The sequence below is a fragment of the Hypanus sabinus genome, chromosome 3, assembly GCF_030144855.1.
Source record: "Hypanus sabinus isolate sHypSab1 chromosome 3, sHypSab1.hap1, whole genome shotgun sequence".
NCBI classification, from domain to species: domain Eukaryota; kingdom Metazoa; phylum Chordata; class Chondrichthyes; order Myliobatiformes; family Dasyatidae; genus Hypanus; species Hypanus sabinus.
In genome coordinates, this window is record NC_082708.1 from 169,034,761 (window position 1) to 169,059,434 (window position 24,674).

At 40.1% G+C, this 24,674-nt stretch overlaps 2 protein-coding genes across 5 annotated transcripts in view; both read right to left on the reverse strand.

Annotated features, from left to right (window-relative positions):
* The window catches only part of immt (inner membrane protein, mitochondrial (mitofilin)), a 52,405-nt gene extending 31,823 nt beyond the window's left edge, over positions 1–20,582 (reverse strand). For 2 of the 3 annotated variants that reach the window (XM_059965631.1, XM_059965630.1), the window contains exons 1-6: positions 20,366–20,582; positions 11,238–11,311; positions 10,378–10,564; positions 9,083–9,203; positions 8,113–8,238; positions 5,679–5,798 (exon numbers count right to left, since the gene is read on the reverse strand). In XM_059965631.1, the coding sequence (XP_059821614.1) occupies positions 5,679–5,798; positions 8,113–8,238; positions 9,083–9,203; positions 10,378–10,564; positions 11,238–11,311; positions 20,366–20,404 (667 nt within the window). In that variant the 5' untranslated portion in view covers positions 20,405–20,582. The remainder of the gene's footprint in view (positions 1–5,678; positions 5,799–8,112; positions 8,239–9,082; positions 9,204–10,377; positions 10,565–11,237; positions 11,312–20,365) is intronic. The other variant, XM_059965632.1, reaches the window with a different exon arrangement.
* Positions 20,583–20,846: 264 nt separating this feature from the next.
* The window catches only part of reep1 (receptor accessory protein 1), a 110,569-nt gene continuing 106,741 nt past the window's right edge, over positions 20,847–24,674 (reverse strand). For both annotated transcript variants that reach the window (XM_059965635.1, XM_059965634.1), the window contains one exon: positions 20,847–22,684. In XM_059965635.1, the coding sequence (XP_059821618.1) occupies positions 22,596–22,684 (89 nt within the window). In that variant the 3' untranslated portion in view covers positions 20,847–22,595. The remainder of the gene's footprint in view (positions 22,685–24,674) is intronic.

Genomic DNA, 24,674 nt, shown 5'->3' on the forward strand with positions numbered 1-24,674 from the left:
CTGAATCCACAGGCAGACCTGCTGATCACAGTCAGCAAGAAAGTTCCACGTTTTGACAAAATCATGAATGAGCAGCAGGAGCAAAGAAGTCACTGAATTTTATGTTCATAATTGGGATTGATTTTACTGTTTACAATTTATATTTGCATTTTATGCACTGAGTTAAAAGCTTATTTTTTTAAGTTCAATTTGTTCACCCACAGTATTGTATGTGGTTCAAAAATTAGAAATTAGACTTCATCTTCAAATGTGATATTACTTTTGTACGGGATGCGAACATTAATCAAACATTTCCTAGGGGTGTGGGGCATAGAAAAGGTTGGGAACCACTGGTCTATGGCAAAGCATTCCACATTTACTTTTAGGCCACCCTTCAATTTTTAAGGGCTGTGCCCTCTTGTTCTGGATACCCCCATATCCTCTCCACATCCACCCTATCTAGTCCTTTCAACATTCAGTAGGTTTCAATGAGAACCCCCCGCATTTTTCTAAATTCCAGTGAGCACAGGCCCAAAGCTGCCGAATGCTCCTCATATTTTAACACCTCCATTCCCGGAATCAGCCTCATGGACCTCCTCTGAACTCTTCCCAATGACAAAACATCCTTTCTGAGATACCGGACCAAAACTGTTAACAATACTCCAAGTGCGGTCTGACTCATGTATTCTAAAGCTTCAGCATTATCTCCTTGCTTTTATATCCTATTTCCCTGGAAATAAATGCATTTGCCTTCTTTACCACAGTCTCAACCTGTGAATAAACCTTCTGGGAGTTTTCCATGAGGACACCCAAGTCCCTCTCTGCACCTCTGATGTTTGAACCTTCTCCCCATTTACAAATCCCATTTCCAGAAAAGTTGGGATATTTTCCAAAATGCAATAAAAACAAAAATCTGTGATATGTTAATTCACGTGAACCTTTATTTAACTGACAAAAGTACAAAGAAAAAATTTTCAATAGTTTTACTGACCAACTTAATTGTATTTTGTAAATATACACAAATTTAGAATTTGATGGCTGCAACACACTCAACAAAAGTTGGAACAGAGGCATGGTTACCATTGTGTTAATACCTTTTAATAACACTTTTTAATTGTTTTGGAACTGAGGATACTAATTGTAGTAGATTTGCAATTGGAAATTTTGTCCATTCTTGCTTGATACAAGACTTCAGCTGCTCAACAGTCCGTGGTCTCCGTTGTCTGATTCTCCTCTTCCTGATGCGCCATACATTTTCAATAGGAGATAAATCTGCACTGGCAGCAGGCCAGTCAAGCACACGCACTCTGTCCACAAAGGCACGCTGTTGTAGCCCGTGCAGAATGTGGTCTGGCATTGTCCTTCTGAAATAAGCATGGACGTCCCGGGAAGAGACGTCGCCTTGATGGCAACATATGTCTCTCTAAAATCCTAATATACGCCTCAGAGTCAATGGTACCTTCACATACATGCAACTCACCCATGCCGTGGGCACTGATGCACCCCCATACCATCACAGATGCTGGCTTTTGCACCTTCCATTGATAACAATCAGGATGGTCGTTTTCATCTTTGGCACGGAGAACTTGACGCCCGTTTTTTCCGAAAACTAGCTGAAATGTGGACTCATCTGACCACAGCACACGGTTCCACAGTCTTTCAGTCCATCTGAGATGAGCTCAGGCCCAGAGAATTCGCCGGCGTTTCTGCATAGAGTTGATGTATGGCTTCCTCCTTGCATAATACAGTTTCAAGTTGCATTTCTGGATGCAGCGACGGACTGTGTTAAGTGACAATGGTTTTCCGAAGTATTCCCAAGCCCAGGTGGCTATAATTGTCACAGTAGCATGACTGTTTCTTAGGCAGTGCCACCTGAGGGCTCGAAGATTATGCGCATTCAACAGTGGTTTCCGACCTTGCCCTTTACGCACTGAGATGTCTTCTGAATTCTCTGAATCTTTTCACAATATTATGTACTGTAGATGTTGAAAGACCTAAATTCTCTGCACTCTTGTGTTGGGAAATGTTCCTTTTGAACTGACTAACAATTTTCTCATGAATTTTGGCACAAAGGGGTGAGCCACGACCCATCCTTGCTTGCAAAGACTGAGCCTTTAATCGACGCTACTTTTATACCCAGTCATGATACATCACCTGTTACCAATTAGCCTGCTTAGTGTAGAGTCTTCCAAACCGGTGTTACTTGAATATTCTGTGCACTTTTTAATCTTATTTTAACTCTGTCCCAACTTTTGTTGAGTGTGTTGCAGCCATCAAATTCTAAATGTGTATATTTACAAAATACAATTAAGTTGGTCAGTAAAACTATTGAAAATCTTTTCTTTGTACTTTTGTTAGTTAAATAAAGGTTCACGTAAATTAACATATCACAGATTTTTGTTTTTATTGCATTTTGGAAAAAATCCCAACTTTTCTGGAAATGGGGTTGTAGATAATAGTCTGCACTATTGTTTCTTTACCAAAATGCATTATCATACATTTCCCAAAACTGTATTCCATTTGCTACATTTTTGCCTATTCTTCCAATTTGTCTAAGTCCTGTTACAATCACATTGCTTCCTCAACACTACCCCCCTCCACCTATCTTCTTTTCATCTGCAAACTTTGCCACAAAGCCATTACTCCATTGCCCAAAACACTGACAAACAACTTGGAAAGTAGCGGTCCCAATACTGACCCCTGAGGAATACCACTAGTCACTGGCAGCCAACCAGAAAAGGACCCCTTTTTCCAACTCACTACCTCCTGCCTGTCAGCCATTCCTGCAGCTATGCCAGTATCCTTCCAGTAACTCCATAGGATTTCATCTCGTTAAGCATCCTCATGGGAGGCAGCTTATCAAATGCCTTCTGAAAATTCAAATAAATGATATCCACTACCTCTTCTTCGCCCTCCCTGTTTGTTACTTACTTGAAGTACTCTTAACAGATTTGTCAGGCAAGATTTCCCTTTACAAAAATCAAGCTGACTTTGATTTATTTTATCATTAGTCTCCAAGTAGCCCAAAACTTCATCCTGAATAATAGACTAAAACACTTTCCCAGCCACTGAGGGTAGGCTAACTAGCCTATAATTTCCTTTCTTTTGCCTTCCTCCCTGCTTAAAGAGTGGAGTGACATTTGCAATCTTCCAGTCCTCTGGGACCATGACAGAATCAAGTGATTCTTGAAAGATCATGTCTCTTCAGCAACCCTTCTTGGGACTCTGGGATGTAGTCCATCTGGTCCAGGTGACTTATCCAGCTTAAGAGCTTTCAGTTTGCCTAGCACTTTTTCCTCTGTAATAGCAATGGCACTCACTCCTACTCCCTGACACTCACGGACCTCTAGTACAGTGTTAGTGTCTTCCACAGTGAAAATTGATACAAAGTACCATTAAGTTCATCTGCCATCTCTTAGCCCCCCATTACTACCTCAACAGCATCATTTTCCAGCGGACCAATATCAACTCTCACCTCCCTTTTACCCTTTATATAACTGAAAAACTTTTTAGTATCCTGCTTTATACCATTGGCTAGTTGCCCTCATATTTCACCTTTTCCCTTCTTATAGTTTTTTTTAAGTTGCCTTTTGTTGGATGTTAAAAGCTTCCCAATTATCCAACTTCACACTCATTTTTGCTACCTTATATGCCCTTTCCTTGGCTTTTATGCAGTCCCTAAAATCCCTTGTCAGCCATGGTTGCCTACTCCTGCCATTTGAAAACAACTCCTTTGCGACTTATCTGACCTGCATCTTGTGACCTATTCCGAGAAATGTCAGCTATCTCTACTCTACCGTCAACCCCACTAGTATCCTCCTCCAATCCACCTAGGCAAGCTCTTCTCTCATACCTCTGTAATTCCTTTCGTTCCATTACAATACTGATACACATGACTTATGCTTCTCCCTCTCAAATTGCAGTATGAATTCAATCATATTATGATCACTGCCTCCTTTACATTAATCTTCCGAGTAAGATCTGGGTTATTAAGCAACACCTAATCTAAGGTAGCCTTTCCCCTAGAAAGCTCAAGCTGCCCGTAAGCATTCAACAAACTCCCTCTCTTGCAATCCGACACCACCCTAATTTTCCCAATCCCCTTGCATAATAAGAGATGAACAACAAATTTGCAATCTATAGTAATAATTTTAAAAGCGCTGGCATTACACCAAACTCTGCCCTCAAGGCTGGAAGTTTAAACAAAAAAGACAGAATTACATGGTATAATTTCAAAGTATAACAAAGCAGTTTCTTAGTGTTCTGTCAAATATCAAAGTTCAAAGTAAATTCAGTAACAAAGTACATACAGTTGCAAGAAAAAGGTTGTGAACCCTTTGCAATTACCTGTTTTTTTGCATTAATTACTCAAAATGTGGTCTGATCATCTAATAAACAAACACATTCTGCCTAAACTAGTAACACAAAAACAACTGTACTTTTCATGTGTTTATTGAACACATTGTTTAATCTTTCACAGTCCTAGCTGGAAATACTACGTGAACCCTTGTATTTAATAAAAGGTAGAACCTCCTTTAGCAGCAATAACCTCCACCAAACACTTCCTGTAGCTGCTGAACAGACTTCCACAGTGACAAGGAGGAATTTTAGACCATTCCTCCATACAAAACTGTTTCAGTTTATCAATATTTCTGGGATACCTCGAATGAACAAGCCTCTTCAGGTCATGCCACAGCATCTCAATTGGGTTAAGGTCGGGATTCTGACTTGACCATTCCAAAACATGAATTTTCTTTTTTAAAAGATTCTGTTGTTGATTTACTCTTCTGTCTCAGATCATTGTCTTGATGCATCACCCAACTTCTATTAAGCTTCAGGTGACGAACATTCTTCTGTAAATTGTCTTGACTCCATTTTGAATTTGTTGTTCCCTCAACGAGTGCAAGCTGTCTAGACTCTGAGGCAGCAAAGCAGCCCCAAACCATGATGCTCCTTCCACCATTCTTCACAATTGGGAGGAGCTTTTGGCATTGGTGTTCAGTGCTCCTTTTCCTCCAAACGTAGTGGTGTGTATTTCTCCCAAAAAGTTCAGTTTCAGTTGGTCTTTTCAGTTCAACTGGTCTTTTGCAATCTTGAGTTGTGCAACAGTGTTTTTTTTTGGGAGAACATTGGTTTACTCCGTGGGCAGATTGTGTTTATGTATCATTGGCACTTAGATGAAGATCGGATTTTATAAGTAATTAATACAGAAAAGCAGATAATTGCAAAGGGTTCACAAACTTTTTCTTGTAACTGTATATATCACCATATACAAGCTTAAGATTGGTTTTCATCCACAGAAGAACAGAGAAATACAACACAATCAATGAAAACCTACACACAAACAAATACTGACAACTAATATCAACTAATACAACCATTTAAGATGGATTATCAGGTCACATTGATCATTGTGGTACATGCAGTACCCAAATTGCCATATGTTTCTTGCATTGTAACTGTAAAATCACTTCAATGGCTCTGAAGCACACTGAAATATTCAATATGAAACAAGCTTTTCTTCATTTATTTGAAGTAATTAACAATCTGCAAGAGATTATAGAACCCCAGTGCTGTACAAGCTGTCACAGATGGGTGAAGGTTAAAATAAATCATTAAGAAGCAATGCTGGCAGACCACCAACGCATAAGGATGGACATACAAGGGCATTAGCTGAAATTTTAAAGTGATTTATTTACCTACAACTTTGGCATGCACCTCATGGTCTTTCTGCTTTAGATGTTTTGCCACCTCTTCAGATGAACGTTCTTGTACGTGTTGTCCCTTCAAGCCTTCATTTTCACAACCACAGCTTTTACCTTTCCAGAAAGGAAAGTCAAGGACATTTACTTTAATGACTAAAAGCCCACAATGCAAACAAAAATGAATTAGCTGAACCAAACTACTTTAAAATATTCACAAATCCTTTGACGCTCCAGAAACAATTCAAAGTTCAAGGTAAATTAATTATCAAAGTACGTATACACAACACTAAGATAATTTTCCTTGTGGGCATACTCAATATATCCATAGGATAATAGCCATTATAGAATCAATGAAAGACCATACCAACAGGTTGGACAATAAGTGTGCAAAAGACAATAAACTGTGCAAATACAAAAAGGAAAAAAAAATTAAAAATAGATAAGCAATAAATATCAAGAACATGAGATGAACAGTCTGAAAATGAGTCCATAGGCAGTGGGAACTGTTCAGTGATGGGTCAAGTGAAGTTAAGTGAAATTATCCCCTCTGGGTTAAGAGCCTGATGACTGAGGAGTAATAACTGTTCCATAACCTGATGGTATGAGTCCTGATGGCAGCAGTGAAAAAAAAGCATGACATAGATAGTGGGGGTCTCTGATGATGAATGCTGCTTTCCTGGGACAACACTCTGTATAGATGTGCTCAATGGTGGGGAGAGCTTTACCCATGATAAACTGGGCCATATTCACTATTTTCTGTAGGATTTTCCATTCAAGGGCATTGGTGTCCATACCAATCAATGATGCAACCAGTCAATATACTTTCCTCCACATAACTATACAAGTCTGTCAAAGTTTTAGATGCCATGCTGAATCTTCACAAATGTATAAAGGGTAGAGGAGCTGCCATGCTTTCTTCATAAATGCACTTTCGTGCTGGGTGCGGATCAGGTCCTCTGAAATGATAACACCGAGGAATTTAAGGTTGCTGACCGTCTCCTTCCTCTGATCCCCCAATGAGGACTGGCTCATGGGTCCTCTGGTTTCTTCCTCCTTTTGCATCACAACCTGGTACTCCAGCTGCAGTGCTGCCAACAAAAAAGCCTTGCAGAGGGTGGTTAGGGGAGCAGAGAAGGTTATTGGGGTCTCCCAACCTTCTGTCCAAGACCTCTTTCAGAGTCGATGGCTCCAGAAGACACAGTACATCATTAAAGACCTCTCACACCCTCTCCATGAACTGTTTATTCTTCTGCCATCAGGTAACCGTTACAGGAGCATCAAAACTAAAACCACAAGGCTACTAAACAGCTTCTTCCCACAGGCAGTCAAACTGCTAAATAGCTGCTCTACCTGACTCTGCTTTGGACACTTTTAACTTGCACTGGACACTTATAACTTGATTTTAACTGATATGTGGCTGTTGTGTTTTACTGTTTATTGTTATTTTTATTATTTAGTGTTGTGTTTGTTATGTTATGATTGCACTGCTCCTGGGAAACACTGTCTCATTCTGCCCTGCAGAGCTGATGTACGGTTAGAATGACAATAAAGTTTTTGAATCTTGAATAATCAGTTCCATGGTCTTGCTGACACTGATGCCCAGTGAATCCTTTTGTATTATTCAGTTCAAGGGTTTTCCCTATATTTTATACTAATCACATTCAATAAGACTGCCTCTCACAAAAATAGGTGAGAACACATTGAATGGCAGGGCAAGCTTGATTAAACTTGCAATATAAAATAATGCTCTCCGGTCAAAATATGATCTCATGATGGTATACCAGTTTATATCTATTCCTGAGGCCCTCCATTGGTTGGGGTCAACCATACATATTGTAACCTATTTGTCTATGTGGATACGCAAGCCAAGCCACTACAGAGAGCAAGCTGATGCCCATGCCGCAGACTCCACCCCCCCCCCCCCCCCCCACACTGCTGACTAATCCAAAGGAACAGTAGAGTTTGATATAGTCTGGAACCAGTGGCATTGCAAGAGTTACCAGTCCTACTCAATGTAGAACTGCCTTAGGGATTTCAGCTCCAGACGTTCCTTCTGGATTTACTCCCAAGGCGTTCCGCATGAGTGTGTATAGCCGCAAGGCAGCAGGAGAGGTTTGAGATCAAAGTACTCCATCTTCTAGATGAGCTGTCAACCACAGCTGACAAGCCCCATCTGCCCAAAATGATGGCTTTTAAGGTGCCAGTAACCCACATTTGCCCCTTGTCCTGTCTGTTGAAGTGGTTCCACCGGGCTTAGTAGCAAAGCCACACGTAGCTAGGAGTCAGACTTGGTTGTCAAAGCTACTTGAGACACACGCTATTGGGAGCATTTAATAGGTAATGGGAGCCTACCTCCCTTGGCTATGACAACCTTAAGGAACCAAGGGATAATTATTATTTTTCCTAAAGAACTATCCACTTTACCTACCATTTTTGTGTTCCATTTCATGCTCACTCATACTTTCTGAACCCAGTTCAACTTGGACCACAGGTGCAGGTACTGATGGGGCATCACCAACAGCAGAAATAATTGCAGCTGCATCTTTAGAAGAATCTGAAAACAGTTTGGGTTTGTGATGAATAAGAAAATTATACATCTTTCAATTAAATCTTCCAAGAGAAATGCTGTTGTTTAGGTCAACACTGAGTGATTTAAGATATTATACTAATTTCCAAGTACTAAACTATTTAACACCATATTTCAGGACCTTCTGTGCACAAATCAAATTGCTCATAGAAAATCGAGTGTTATCAGAATGTATTTTTTCATCTGGAGCTCAGTTCACTTGCCTCTTTCCGGGGAGATGCCCTTTCCACATACTTCTCCACACTCTACAACTCTATTTTCTGATTGAAAAGCAATTTAAAATATGTTTCCTTTTTCTTTAGTTATGTTATTGCATTTAACTACTTTGTTTCTTAAGTCTCAATTATTTATTTTGCACCTGCCTCACCTCCAAGCACCTTCAGTTTAATTTTTTGGAGACCACACAACAAAAAAAAAATGATTGGGGTCTACATAATAATTATAAAATTAAGCTGTCTGGATTCAACCTACACTGCAGGAAAACAGATAAAATACTCTCTTCAGCTCAAGGGCAGAAAAAAAATAAAGCAGAAGCTAAATATTTTGATATCTTGACAACTGGCCATTGGCACTGAGTGTGATGTGCTTGCTTAGAAACAAATGATAGTATGTATTATGAGTAACAAGAGGGAAAATTAAAGATACATAACTGTCTTCTGAGAGATTAACATAAGCTGGAAAATAAGGCATAACATCTTGCAGTCTTTTCTGAGAAATGCAAATTATATTCAGGTTTAATTATGTGATTTTATAGCATATTTTCTAACAATAAACAGTCAAAAAAATCTTAAATTATATGATTCAAAATTACTTTCTCCTACAGTCTCTTCAATGGGTAAAGCTTCTTTATCTTTATTACGCATGGTTTTCGGCTGTTTGGAATCTTTCAGCACTTCAGCAGTTGTTGATATTTTCAATGGTCCCGACATATCCTTAGAACAGAAAATTAAATGTAGAATTAACCACTGCCATCCTACACATTTCAAAATACTCCAAAGAAAAAAAATGCTTGAGCATATATTGACTCATGGCTATTAACTGCTCTGATTAGAAATTCTATCACGATCAAAGCATTTGTTTATAAAGATTTGAATGATACTGCACTATCTAATCTAAAAATTTATTTCAGTATAATAAATTCTGCAAATGATAGTCATTATTTATTATTACTTTTTAAAATCAGTTCTTCATATTACTGTATTGTGTGTGAGAAACCATAAAAATGAGTAAATTTTTGGAGAGGAGTCAACCAGTGCTGTTCAGTCACGGATTTGATACCTACTTCAGCCCACAAACATTTTAAAGAGTTCTCAATAAACATGACTAACTTTACGTATCCAAGATCTAAGACAATGTTGAATTGCAACCAACTGAGGAAAGACAATAACAAGACATTAAGGTACCAGAGATTAGAATGGCAACTGTTTCTCTCCACAAAAGCTGTCACGTTTTCCTAGCATTCAGTTTTCATCTCAAACAATCTCAGATTAGATCCACATTTCAGGAGACAAAAGTATACTAAGCTCTCCTACTGCTAGTACTGCTACTCATGATAGTTCAGAAATACCCCTTTGTGTTTTTTTTATTGTAAGCTTGTTGTTTGAATATTGTGGGTGTATGTATTTGTAAAGTCCAGATACTGCCACTACTGTCTCACTCGTATATCTTATGGTTTTACAGTCTAAACAGGTCATTAGCAATTGCCAGTGGCAGCCATTTGAGAAGCAGGAAAAGAAGCTACAATACAATTAAATGAAAACCTGTTCTGTAGTTTTGACTAGGGGTCTTTGACTTAAAACATTACATCTGTTTCTCTTTCCACAGACACGACTCAATTTACTAGGAATCTCCAGCATTTTATTCCCAACCCCAAAAAAAGTTAAAACTAATACATAGCCTGAATTCTTTTCAGGTTTGTTACCCAGTACACATTCCCGCTTTCAAAATTTTACATTTGTAATGGTGCACATGGAAAACAGAGGTATTTTAAATTTTAACATTGGCAGAAAATAAAAAAAAGTCACATGTAAACAGTTCTACCTAAGTGCAATAAAATTATCAAAAGATTAACAGTATAGATTGTTTCAATGGTTTATGAAGGCATACCTGTTTCTTTGGAGGCATGACAACTGATGGAGGCCCAAGGGTTAGTTCAAACATTTTATCAGAATATGGGACGGCTTTCTCTACATTCTGTCGAAATTTGGGATCCCACTTTGCATATAATAAAGTGCCACCAAGGCCTCCTCCAATAAATAGGACACTCCCTCCAACAATTTTGCCCACTGAGGCACTATATATTTGAAGACAAAAAAATGTACACGATGATTACAAATTTCAAAGCTTTTTAAACATTACAATAGTCATTTGTTAAGGACAATCAGTTTCTGCCTTGTTTACCATTACTAAATGCAAGTACCACTGTATGTTAAACATGAGGATCAGGATAAAATTCTCTCACAAATTACTTAAAATTGCTCAACTTAGTAATTTTCAATACAAAACTGAATTTGACTTTATTTGGGTTAATTTTATACATTGTAAAACAAAGCTAAGTACTCAAGTGATAAAGAAACATTATTACCTTGTTTTTAAATTACCAGAATTTATTCTGACAAATTCAAACTTATCAACAGAATCCAGTCCAACTGCAACAACCAGAAATCATGCAAACTAACAAAAAGAACACCTGGAATGAGCAAAAGCTTTTCCCTTTAAGTGAGGACAAAGGAGAGGCTAAATAGAGGGGAAAATTCAATTATCACTGATCAGGCTCGATAGTTGCATCTTTACTATAAAGGACTGGGTCCAACCTTAGCTCATTTTTAATGGTACGCTGCAACAAAGAATACACACACCAGAGGTGTTTTGCTAAAATCAAGCACACACCTTTTTTGGGGAAGAGAAAGTCTACTCAAAGGAAATATACTTTAATAACTTTTATAAACTTAATGTTATATACACACCCAACATTACTTCCAGTTTGATAACCACGATACTGTTGCAAAGGACGGAGTTGTGATTTTCCACAAAGGCACTTCTATGGAGGAAAGAGAAATATATCTTATTAAAACTTATCTGTCCTCAATACATTATAATTTAAATTAATATACTACAAATTGAAGGAAATACAAAGGTTTGTTATACACCTAAAATTATTTCTAATGTCCAAATTTTTATGAAATTGTAAAACGAGGAATCCAAAAACAACATAGTTCTTCAGTTGCTCTCTTCTAACTTTCAGCCATTACTCATATGCTTGCAAGCCAATCTTTTGAACAAAATACATGAACACACTTAAAAACAATAGTAACCATTTTTCTCATTTGTATATTGCTGGTTATGACACACAAGCTCACAAAATTACTTTTGAACGAAGTTTGTTGTAACAAACAATATACACAATTTTAATGAACTGATCTGAAATTGCTTTTTCATATTGGATTTTTGAAACTTATGCAGACCGTAGATAAGGTATAGTTCAAAAAGTTCAAAGTAAATTATCAAAGCACATACATGTCACCATATACAACTCTGAAATTTATTTTCTTGTGGGCATACTCAATAAATCCATAATAACAATACAATCAATGGAAGTCCACATTAATTTTAATCTGAAAAGTGTGCTTTAATCCTAAAAAAATTATCTTTGTTCTAAAGGAGCTACCAGGAGTCCCCAAAATTCCAGTTAGAAATGCATTTTCCAAGGGAAATATGGCAAAAACTACAAATGGAAATACTGTACTTTGGAAAACAAAAATGTCTAGGTATCTAAACGTTTGGACATCACTGGGTTAAAGTGGAGAGGAACGCATCAGGATACCAACAGACAAACAGAGAGCAATGATACAAGGACAAAGTTCAGGCCACAAATGTATTTAAAACACAAGGAAGAGAACTTTTAAATTTAAGGAGATGACGTGCTTGAAATGAAGATCAAACATTGATAGAAGCAAATGTGATCAAGTACCTTATGACAGGATAGGAGTTCACAGCAAGATGAAGTTTGTGCAAGATAGAAAGCTCTCAAAAAAACACTGGAATAGCCATTTCTAGAGGTGTGAATGGCAACAGAAGCTGAAGTAGGTATGAGCAACATTAGAGGGAAATTATGATATATGAATGACTGAAGTTCACAATTAGAGATCAAATACAGTAGCAAGTCTGTAATCAGGATCAATCCATAATCATTTATGAAGAAATTAATAAAACCAATGCCAAGAATAGTTGGACTGACCTCTACCTTGCTATGGTCCAGTGACAACTGTCACTCACCTCCTCCTACTTAGCCCCTAACAGAACCCTGCTAAGGACCACCAGGCTATTGTCACCTGGACCATCACAGAACTTAACTCCAGGGATCTTCCACCCACTGCTACCAACCACATAGTTCCCTCACCCCACACCCGTTTCTACCTCCTATCCAAGATCCACAAACTGGCCTGACCAGGTAGACCCATTGTTTCTGCTTGTTCCTGTCTCATCAAACTTGTATCTGCACACCTTGACTTTGTTTTATCCCACCAACACCTCCCCCAGTTCAATCCCTTCCTACCTACATTTGTGACACTTCATAGGCTCTGGATCTTTTCAATGACTTCAAGTTCCCTGGCCCTGATCATCTCATTTTCACCATGGATGTCCATTTCCCATCAGGAGGGCCTTAAAGCCCTCCACTTCTTTCTAAAGACACAACCTGTTCCCCTCCACCACCACTCTCCTCCATCTGGTGAAAATGGTCCTCACTCTCAATAATTTCTCCTTCGGCTCCTCCCACCTCCTTCAAGCCAAAATTGTAGCCATGGACATTCCGGTGGGTCCCAGCTGTGCCTGCCATTTGCAGGCTTCGTGGAACAGTCTGTATTCCAATCCTATGCTACATCGACGACTGCATTGGTGCTGCTTCCTGCATCAATTCAGAGTTCATTGACTTCATTAACTTAGTCTCCAACTTCCACCGATTTCCAATACCTCCCTCCCCTTTCACAATCTCTCTGTCTCTATCTCTGGAGACAGTCTACTGATATCTTTTGTAAACCCACTGATTCCCACTGCTACCTGGACTCTACTTCCTCCCACCCTGTCACCTGTAAAAGCACCAACCTCTTCTCCAAGTTCCTCCATCTCTGCCACAACTGTTCTCAGGATGAGGCTTTTCATTCCAGAACTAATGAGATACCCTTTTGCTTCAAAGAAAGGGGCTTCCCATCCTCCACCATCAATGCTGCCCTCACTCCATCCTCCCGTCAACCCACCAGAGATAGGGTTACTCTTGTCCTCATCTACCACTCCATCAGCCTCCATGTCCAGCACATAATTCTCCATAAATTCCACCATATTCTACAAGATTCCACCACCAAGCACATCTTTCTCTCCCCCCACTTTCCACAAGGATCACACCCTATGCAACTCCCTTGTCCATTCATCACTCCCCACTGATTTCCATCCTGGTTCCTATCCGTGCAAGCAGAACAAGTGCTACACCTGTCACTACACCTTTTCCCTCACTACCATTCAGGGCCCCAGCACTCCCCCCAGATGAGTCAATTCTTCACTGTGAGTCTGTTGGGGTCATCTACTGTGCACAGCTTGCTGTATAACAGAGAGACGCAATGAAGATTGGGAGAGCACCTACATTCTGTCCACCAGAAAAATAGAGATCTCCCTGTGGCCACCTATTTCAATTCTACTTCCCATTCCCATATGTCAGTCCATGGCCTCCTCTACTGCCACAATAAGGCCATGCAGGTTATGAGGAGCAACATCTTATATTCCGACTGGGTAGCCCATTGATTTCTTGAACTTCCAGTAATTGCCCGCCAATACCGTTTCCATTTTCCCTCTCACCTTATCTCCTTACCTGTCCATCACTTCCTTCTGATGCTCCTGCCCCTTCCCTTTCTTCCATGGGCTTCTACCCTCTCCTACCAGAGTCCCCCTTCTCCAGCCCTTTATCTCTTTCACCAACTTCCCAGATCTTTACTTCACCCCTCCCCTGGTTTCACTCATCACCTACTCCCCCTCACCACCTTCTTACTCTGACATCTTATCCTTTCTCCCCTAGTCCTGATGAAGGGTCTCAGCCTGAAATGTCAACTGTTTACTCTTTTCCATAAAGGCTGTCTGGTCTGTTGAGCTCCTCCAGCAACGGTTCCAAGAGCACTTAGATTGTGGCATTAGTAAAGCAAACAACTTTATTCTCCAACAAAACTGGATGTTAGGAGCAGATGGGTAGTGAAAGGGTAGGGCATTTTCTGGATCAGTGCAGATGCTTATGCAATACCTTCTAGACTCTTGCAAATTTCTAGATGTACAATAGAAAATATGTCAACTGGCTGCATCAAAGCCTGTATGGGGCCTCCAAAGTACAAGATTACAAGACACTGGAGAGGGTTGTATTACAGCCACAATTCTCCCCACCATTGAGGACATCAAGAGACAGTGCCTCAAGATGACAGCATCTATCATTGAAGACCTTCCCCATCTCGGACATGGCCACTTCAATCAGGGAGGAGGTACAGAAAATTGAAGACCCACACCCAACATTTTAAGAACCACAGCTTCTTTTCTTCCACCATCAGATTTCTGAATGGTTCACGAATATTTAAAAACTACTGTGTTATGTGTCTTTTGCAATATTTATTTCGCAAGAAAAAATGTGTGAACCTTTTGCAATTGCTTGGTTTTCTGCACTAATTATTCATAAAATGCAGTCTGATCTTCATCTAAACCACAACAATAGACAAACACAATCTGCCTAAACTAGTAACACATAAACAATTGTACTTCCTGTCAATTCTGAGCACATCAATAAAATAGTCACAGTCTAGGTTCAAAGGAGGAAGTCATCCTCTGGGTTAATGCCTTTGACAAAAGCTATTTGGAGTCAGGTGTTCCAATCAATGAGGTGAGATTGAAGGTGTGGGATGTAAAGGTGCCCTGCCCCATAAAGAAGACACACGAAGTCTGGCTACTGCCTGATCTTCTCAAGAAAGATCTGTTTGCATGCACCATGCCTAAATCAAAACAACTTGCAGAGCACTTTAGAAGAAGAATTTCAGAGATGCATGAAGCTGGAAAAAGGCTAAAAATGCATATCTAAAGACTCAAGTGTTCATCAGTCCACAGTAAGAGAAACTGTCTACAAATGGAGGAAACACAGTACTGTTACTACTCATTCTGCAAAGATCACACCAAGAGCACAATGTGCAATGCTGAAGGAGGTGTAAAAGAACCCAAGGGTAACAGTAAAAAACCTGCAGAAATCTCTAGAACTTGCTAATGTCTCTGTTCATGTGTCAACTACAAGAAAAATACTGGAAAAAAATTGTTCATGGAAGGACACCACGGAGGAAACCACTGCTTTCCGAACAAAATCATTGCTGAATATTCTCAAGTTTGCAAAAGATGACATAGATGTTCTACAATGCTTCTGGGACAATGTTCTGTGGACAAATGAGACTAAATTTTTGGCAGAATTACACACCACTATGATTGGAGGAAAAAAGACACTATACATCAACCACAAAACCTCATCCCAATGGTGTAAGGTGGAAAGGAGTATCATGGTTTGGGGCTGCTTTGGTGGTTCAGGGTCTGGACAGCTTGAACTCATTGAGAGAACAAGAATTCAAAATCGTATCAAAACACTTTACAGGAGAATGTCAGAGTAGCGGTCAGTCACCCACACTTAATAGAAGTGGGATGATGCAATAAGACAATGAATGCAGAAGAGTAAATCACCAACAGAATGGTTGAAAAAGAAGAAAATTTATGTTTTGGAATAGCCAAGTCAGAGTTCAGACCTTAACCTAATTAAGATACTATGGCATGACCTGAAGAGGGCTGTTCATGCAAGGTATCCCAGTTGATGAACTGAACAGTCTAAAATTTCTCCTTGTTGTTGTGCGTCTGATCGGCAGCTACAAGAAATGTTTAGTGGAGGTTATTGTTGCTAAAGAAGGTCTACCAGTTCATAAATACAAGGGTTCACATACTTTTTCCAGCCTGGACTCTGAATGATTAAACAATGTGGTCAATAAAGACATGAAAAGTACAACTGTTTGTGTGTTATTAGTTCAGGTAGATTGTGTTTGTCTATTAGATGAATATTTTATGAGTAACTAATGCAGAAAACCGGGTAACTGCAAAGGGTTCACAAAGCTTTTCTTGCAATTGTGTTGTAGTTCTTAAGCATTGCACTGTATTGTTTCCACAAAACAAATTTCACAGCATACAACGATAATAAAACTAACTCAATGTCATTAAAATGCCACCTGTACATGAGAAATTGAATACAAAATAATGCTTATGGAGAGAAGGGAAGCCCTGGGATAACAGTTTAGAGGAAATGAAGGAAGTCATGCACAGATACTTGGGTAATAAATGGATGAGTAAAACTAAAATCAAGGAAACGTAATCCAGGAGTGGTTGTGATAGATGTTTGTGTGTTCAATTAAACACTGTCAAAGACTGCAGTTACCAGAAATCAAAAAAATACCAATATATTATGGTTACATTCATAGAACATACAAGCCTGTCTCAGCTTCATCTGGCACAGAACTAACTGAAAAGACCTAAAGTGAAGTGGAGAAGCAAGAGATAGGGCGATAACTTACACTGAGGGTCAATGTTCAGATTTCAAAACAGGGGTCGATAATAGTTGGCTTCAATAGCAGAGTCACTGTCCCAAACCTTTAAATACGTTTTTAAAAGATCACTTAGGATGCAAACTGAAATCAGATTTTGATGCATCAGGATCAAAGTGGCACCAGTTTGATTTCATCAGACAAAAAGAGGAATTGTGGAGAGACTTTTCAGCACCTATCCCAATATTACATCCAAACATAAGAAACCTGAATTGGCCATTCAGTCTCCCACATGAGGTCCACCACTCAATGAAATCATGGCCGACTTTTTTTGCACCTTGGTGCCACTGACCTCATAAACTTCAATTCATTTACAATCTCACAATACATCAGTCTTAAATACCTTTAATGACTGAATCGCTACACCCTTCTGTATAGGCAATGCAAAGATTCACTCCCCACTGGAGCAAGCGTTTTTTTCTCAGCTTCCTGAACGGCCAGCTCCTTAATTTGAGATTGTAATGTCTGATTTTATACACCCCAGTCAGGTGAAATATTACCCCCATTTTTGCCTACCTCTCAAAAAAAAAGGTTGGAACATAGTGAATAGCAAGCCAAGCTTGAAGGGCCAGGTGGCCGACTCCAGCTCCTAGTTTCTAGTGATAATTTAATCTTTTAAAACTGAGCTAGAATCGGGCACATTCAATAAATAAAAAAACCTCTAACAGAATTAATGAAAGACCACACCAACAGGGCAGACAAAGTGTGCAAAAGACAAACTGTACAAATACAAAAAAAAAGAAAAAGAAATAATAATAAATAAATAAGCAGTAATGAAGAACATGAGATGAAGTGTCCTTGAAAGTGAGTCCCTAAGTTGTGGAAATTGTTCAGTGACAGGGGCAAGTGAAATGGAATGTAATTATTCCTTCCGGTTCAAGAGCCTGATGGTTGAGGGGTAATAACTGTTCCTGAACCCAGTTGTAAGAGTATTGAGACTCCTGAAACTTTTCCTGTTAGTAGCAGCAAGAAGAGAGCATGACCTGGGTGATGACGGTCCCTTACGGATGCTGTCTGCCTGCAACAACAATGGACTATGCTGTATCCACTACTTTTTTTTTGGATTTTCCATTCAAGGGCATTGGCATTTCCATACCAGGCTGTGATGCAGTCAATCACTACATATCAATAGTAGTTCATCAGCATTTTAGATGTCATGCCAAATCTTCGCAAACTTCCAAGAAATTAGAGGCTTTCTTCAAAATGCACTTACATGCTGGGCCCAGGACAGGTGCTCTGAAATGCTAACACCCAGGAATTTAAAGTTGCTGACCTCCTGATCCCCTGATGAGGATTGGCTCATGGAGCTCTGGCTTCCACCTCAATAATAAACTTCTAGGTCTGGCTGACATTGAATAAAAGGTTGCTGTGGCATCACTCAACCAGATTTTCAATCTTCCTCCTCTTTGCTGATTCGTCACCATCTTTGAGTCAGCCAATTACAGTGATGTCATCAGCAAACTTAAATATGGCATTGGAGCTGTGCTTAGCCATACAGTCATAAATGTAAAACAAGAGCAGGAGGATAAGCACACAGGACAGGTATTGAAACATAGAAAACCTATAACACAATACAGCCCCTTCAGCCCATGATGCCAAACATGTACTTATTTTAGAAATTACCTAGGATTACCCATAGCCCTCTGTTTTTCTAAGCTCCATGTACCTATCCAGGAGTCTCTAAAAGACCCTATCATATCTGCCTCTACCACCACTGTTGGCAGCCCACTCCACACACTCACCACCCTCTGCGTAAAAAGGTACGTAAGGTTTAGAAAGCCAAAATCAAACAGAGCCCTTGAGGATTACAGGGAAGCCAGAAATGAACTCAAGAATTAGGAAAGCGAGGAAAGGTTTCAGCAAGTAGGATTAAAGAGAATTAGGGCATTTCAAGACATTTAAGAGGATAAAATGTTCAAGAATAAAATTAAGAATTAAGAATAAAGGAGGGAACATGCTTGGTTGTTGACGAGCTCCTAGATGAGTACAGTACACTGCATCAATATTACCAAGGAGAAAGACATGAATGACAAACAGATCAGCGCAGAGTATGCTAACTTACTAGAGCTTTTTAAGATAAAGGAGGAGGTAGAGTTGAGTTCCTTAAAGAGCATCAGGGTGGAGAGTTCCCCAGGGCCTGATGTGACATAGTCCAGATTATTGAGAGCGGCAAGAGATGAGAGGCTGGGGCCTTGACCAATACCTTTGTGCTCTCTCAAGCCACAGGCAAGACCCAGTGGACTGGTGAGTAACGAATGGTGTTCTTTTAAGTCAAGGGAAATAGGGATAATACTGGAATCTATAGATCAGTCAGTCTCATATCAGTCGTAAAGAAGTTACTGGAGAGGATTTTTAGGGATAAAATCTATGAACATTTGGAAAACCATGGCCTAATTTGGAACAGCCAGCATGGCTTTGTGTGGGGTAGTTCATGGACCTAAAAGTGGAAAAATCCTGACATTCCCCCCCACCTCAAGACTGCCAGATCAGATTATAGGCCCAAAGCACACATCGTACACATCGCAAATAAATTATCACTGCAATATCACTGGACTCATTCAAGGCCTTTTAAACAGAAAGTGTTGCAAAGAATGACAATTCTTATTTATTTCTACTCTATTAGAGATTGGGAATTTACTTTGCAATGGTGAGCTTTAACTTCACTTTCATTTTTAATCGAAACTTGCTATTGTTACATTACTACTTGATGATTTGTGTTATCTACACTTTTTACCCTTCTTCCAATTACTCGTGGCAACTAAAATACCTTGCTTTAAAATGTGTGATGATTATAAATAAAGGATTGAGATTTAAATACTGATATTCAACAGCTTGAAACCCTAAATTAACGCACTGGAAGAATTCTACAACGCTAAAAAACGATACGAAAGATGTAAAGCGAAAAACATAACGTCCTAGATGCCATGTTCATGCACAAGGTCACACCGTTTTCTCTCTAGAACTGCGTATCTTTTAAAATATACATCTTTTTGACGTGCTTGTCTAGGCGGGGAAATGTGCAGGAGTACTACATTCGATATTTTAGCTTAATTAAATACTAACTTTCTTTTTCATGCACATTTCCAAAAAACGTCCCACTCTATCGTTGCGACTCAACCTACCCTGATAGATTTACCCAGCAGACTCTAACTCGGAACCTACCCCTTCCTGTTGCTGATTGGTCGGGAATCCCGTTCCAATCTGTAATCACCCTGGTGGATTGGTACAGACGCACGTCCATCACTCCTAACCTCCCGGCTAATGAAGTTAGATTGAATTAACGGTTGGGCTGCAGCCCCGTGCGGCCTGATTAATTTGCACGGAGGCCAAACGAGTGCAGGCGGGGCCTAGTTGGGCACCTGAGGCCCTGCACCAAACACAGCCTTACGGAAAAAAAAATGACTCCATGCAATCAGACATTTGGTCACCGGCGGTTCGGCATTTACCTTCAACGGCGGAGCCACCTTCTTGGAAGCCCTCAACATGTTTCAGCCTCAGCAATGTACGTTGTTTCGTGAAGCAAAATATCACACTGTCCGAATTAAAACATTTTCAGAGAACATAAAATAAAATGTGGGAAGATAAGCCTCAGGCCTTACTCCGTCCTCTGCGCTGAGGCGTCAACCTTAATTGTAGCTTCCAGAGTCCGCTCGTCTCAACCGACCACAGCTGCGACGCCCCCAAATGCGCATGCGTACACCGCCGACCCTCAACCTAACTTGTCTAACAACCAAACTTACGTGGAAGGATTGATTTCACTGCATTTGCTGTGTGGGGAGCTCCGAATCTACATAGGAAACTAAAATGTAAACATGGTTTACCAAAGCAAAGAAAACTCTACGCAACCGATAGATTCTGGCATTGTACCAGATGACTGGAAAACTGCAAATGTCACTCCGCTATTTAAGAAGGGCGGGGTGCAGCAGAAAGGAAACTATAGACATGTTAGCCTGACATCAGTGGTTGGGAAAGTTGTTGGAATCGATTGTCAGGGATGAGATTACGGAGTACCTGGAGGCACATGACAAGATAGTTCAAAGCCAGCATGGTTTCCTGAAAGGAGAATCCTGCCTGACAAACCTACTGCTATTGTTTGGGAAAATTACAAGCAGGGTAGACAAATGAGATGTAGTAGATGTGGTGTATTTGGATTTTCAGAAGGCCTTTGACAAGGTGCCGCACTTGAGGCTGCAAGATAAGAGCCCATGGAATTACAGGGAAGTTACTAGCATGGGTGGAGCATTGGCTGATCAGCAGAAAACAGAGAATAAAGGGATCCTATTCTGGCTGGCTGCCAGCTACCAGTGGAGTTCCACAGGGGTTGGTGTTGGGACCGCTGCTTTTTATGATGTATGTCAATTATTTGGACAATGGGATTAATGGATTTGAGGCTAAATTTGCTGATGATACAAAGATAGGTGGAGGAGCAGGTAATGTTGAGGAAACGGAGAGACTTAGATAGTTTAGGTGAACGGGCGAAGAAGTGACAAGTGAAATACAATGTTGGAAAGTGTATGGTCATGTACTTTGGTGGAAGAAATAAACAGACTATTATTTAATACAGAGTACACTGCAGATGCTGTGGTCAAATCAACACGTACAAACAAGCCGGATGAAATCAGCAGGTCGGGCAGCATCCGTTGAAAGGAGACTATTATTTAGATGGGGAGAGAATTCAAAATGCAAAGATGCAAAGGGACTTGGGAGGCCTTGTGCAGGATACCCTAAAGGTTAACCTCCAGGTTGAGTTGGTGATGAAGAAGGCAAATGCAATGATGGCATTCATTTCTCAAGGTTTAGAATATAAGAGCAGGGATGTGATGTTGAGGCTCTATAAGGCACTCATGAGACCACACTTGGAGTATTGTGTGTTGTTTTGGGCTCCTTATTTTAGGAAGGATATACTGACATTGTAGAGAGTTCAGAGAAGGTTAATGAGAATGATTCCAGGAATGAAAGGGCTAATGTATGAGGACCATCTGGCAGCTCTTGGGCTGTATTCCCTGGAATTCAGGAGAATGGGGGGGGATATCATAGAAACATTCCAAATGTTAAAAGGCCTAAACAGGTTAGATATGGCAGTTATTTCCCATGGTAGGGGAGTCTAGGACAAAAGGGCATGACCTCAGGATTGAAGGATGTCCTTTTAGAACTGAGATGCAGAGAAATTACTTTAGTCAGATGGTGGTAGATCTGTGAAATTTGTTGCCATGAGTGGCTGTGGAGCCCAAATCATTGGGTGCATTTAAGGCAGAAATAAATAGGTTCTGCCAGGGCATCAAAGGGTATGTGGAGAATGCAGGGGAGTGGGGATGACTGGAAGAATTGTATCAGCCCTTGATTGAATGGTGGGGCAGACTCGATGGGTCAAATGGCCTACTTCTGCTCCTATATCTTATGGTCTTATGCAACCGCTAGATAAGTCAGCCACTTTAATGCTAGGACCCAAGTCTCTGAAAGGTAATAATGGAAATCTGAAATAAAATTCTTGGAAATACTCAGCAGGTCATACAGTGTCTGAATATTGTTTTCACGTCAATTAGCTTCAATTGGACCTGGAAATAGGTAAGAAGTTTTAATATGCAGATAAAGAAAAGACAAGAGAAGGACTGTGATGTTCTTATCTTTCTGTTTCTTCAGTGCACTTCTTGAACACCAAGCGTGTTGTTCTGTCCATCACCTGACACCAAGAGTTGTTCTGTTCATAGGAGTGGAATCAGGAAGGCAATCCCAGCAGATGTACATGGTGGGAACTTTCATCAGGACTGGAAAGGAAGGAAGCAGAAGACAGTTTAAGAAGGTGAGGCCTAGTTGCAAGTGATATAGGTCAAGTTGGCCACATGAGGCAGAAGTCTTGATCAAGGGTTTCGGCCCAAAACGTTGACTGTTTATTCCTCTCCATAGATACTGCTAACCTGCTGAGTTCTTCCAGCATTTTGTGTGTGTTGCACAAAATTTCCAGCACCTGTAGAATCTCTTGTGTTTGTGACTCCACATGTAATGTACAATAATTACTTTGACCAATGCTGGAACAAGTAGATCAAGTTTGTAATTCACTTCCTGCTGCTGACAATGGTCAGATTCAGATTTATTCGTCATATGTACATTGAAACATACACTAAAGTGGAGCATTTGTGTTGACAATCAATGCCCCTAGGGATGTGCTGGGTTGGCACACATTCTGGCGCCAATATAGTATGCCAATAATGCTTGATAGCTGTATTCTTCAGGACCTGTGGGTTTGTTGCTGCTTCCAAACTACTTGTAGCAATGGAGAACATGTATGCATTCTCCATTATTACTCTGTGCTTCTTCCAAATATTACTCAATGTGAGCCCATTTTTGGCCTGATGATTACTGTACTCTAGATGCAATCTCATTAGTGCCTTATATAGTTACAGTAAGACTCTTCTTCATTGAAATAAGGGCCAACATTCTGTTAACTTGCCTTACTATCTGCTGTACTTGTGTACTAGTTTAATGTGTTACAAGCACAAGGACCACCAGTTCCATTTGTCCTCCACCTTTCAGTAGGTTTTTCCCATTAAAATTATATTCCTTTGTTCTTTGACCATAAGTAACAATTTCACATTCTTCCAGCTTGTACTCCGTATATCAACTTTTGCTCATTCTCTTGTCCTATCAATATAATTCTGTAAACTTATCCCTGCAAGCAGAAGAAGTGCTACACCTGCCCATTCACCTCTGTTCAAGGCCCCAAACACTGCTTCCAGGTGAGTAACACTTCAGCTGTGAATCTGCCGAGGTTATCTACTGTGTCTGGTGCTCCCAATGTGGCCTTCTCTACATTAGCAAGACCCAACCTAAATTGGGAGACCGGTTTGTTAAGCATCTCTGCTCCATCCACAAAAATCAAAATTTCCCAGTGGCCAAATATTTTAATTCTATTTCCCATTCCTGTTCCTCTTGTGCTAAGATGAGGCCACCCTCAGGGTGAATGAGCAATACCTTATATTCCATCTGGGTAGCCTCCAGTCTGAAGGTATGAATATCAATTTCTCCTTCCTATGAAAAAATTTCCCCCTTCCTCCTCCTCCTGTTCCCCATTCTGGCCTCTTACCTCTTCTTGGGACCCTCCCTATTGCCTCCCCCAGGCCCCTCCTTCTTCCGTTTCTCCTATAGTGCACTCTCCTCTCCTATCAAATTTCTTCCTCTCCAGCCCTTTTACCTTTCCTATCCACCTGGCTTCACCTATCACCTTCCAGCTGTCCTCCTTCCCCTCCCCCCCCTTTTTATTCTGGCATCTTCCTCCTTCATTTCCAGTCCTGAAGAAGGGTCTCAGCCTGAAACACAGACTGTTTATTCCTTTCCATGGATGCTGCCTGACCTGCTGAATTCCTCCAGCATTTTGGGAGTGTTGCTTTGGATTCCCAGCATCTGCAGACTCTCTCGTGTTTAGGATCAGAATCAGGTTTATTATCACCAGCATGTGATGTGAAATTTGTTAACTTAGCAGCAGTTCAATGCAATACATAATCTAGCAGAGAAAAAAAATATTAAATAAACAAGTAAATCAATTATGTATATTGAATAGATTTTTTTTAATGTACAAAAACAGAAATACTGTATATTAGAAAAAAAAAGTGAGGTAGTGACCAAAGCTTCAAAGTCCATTTAGGAATCAGATGGCAGAGGGGAAGAAGCTATTCCTGAATCATTTGAGTGTGTGCCGTCAGGCTTCTGTATTTCCTATCTGATGGTAACAGTGAGAAAAGGGCATGCCCTGGGTGATGG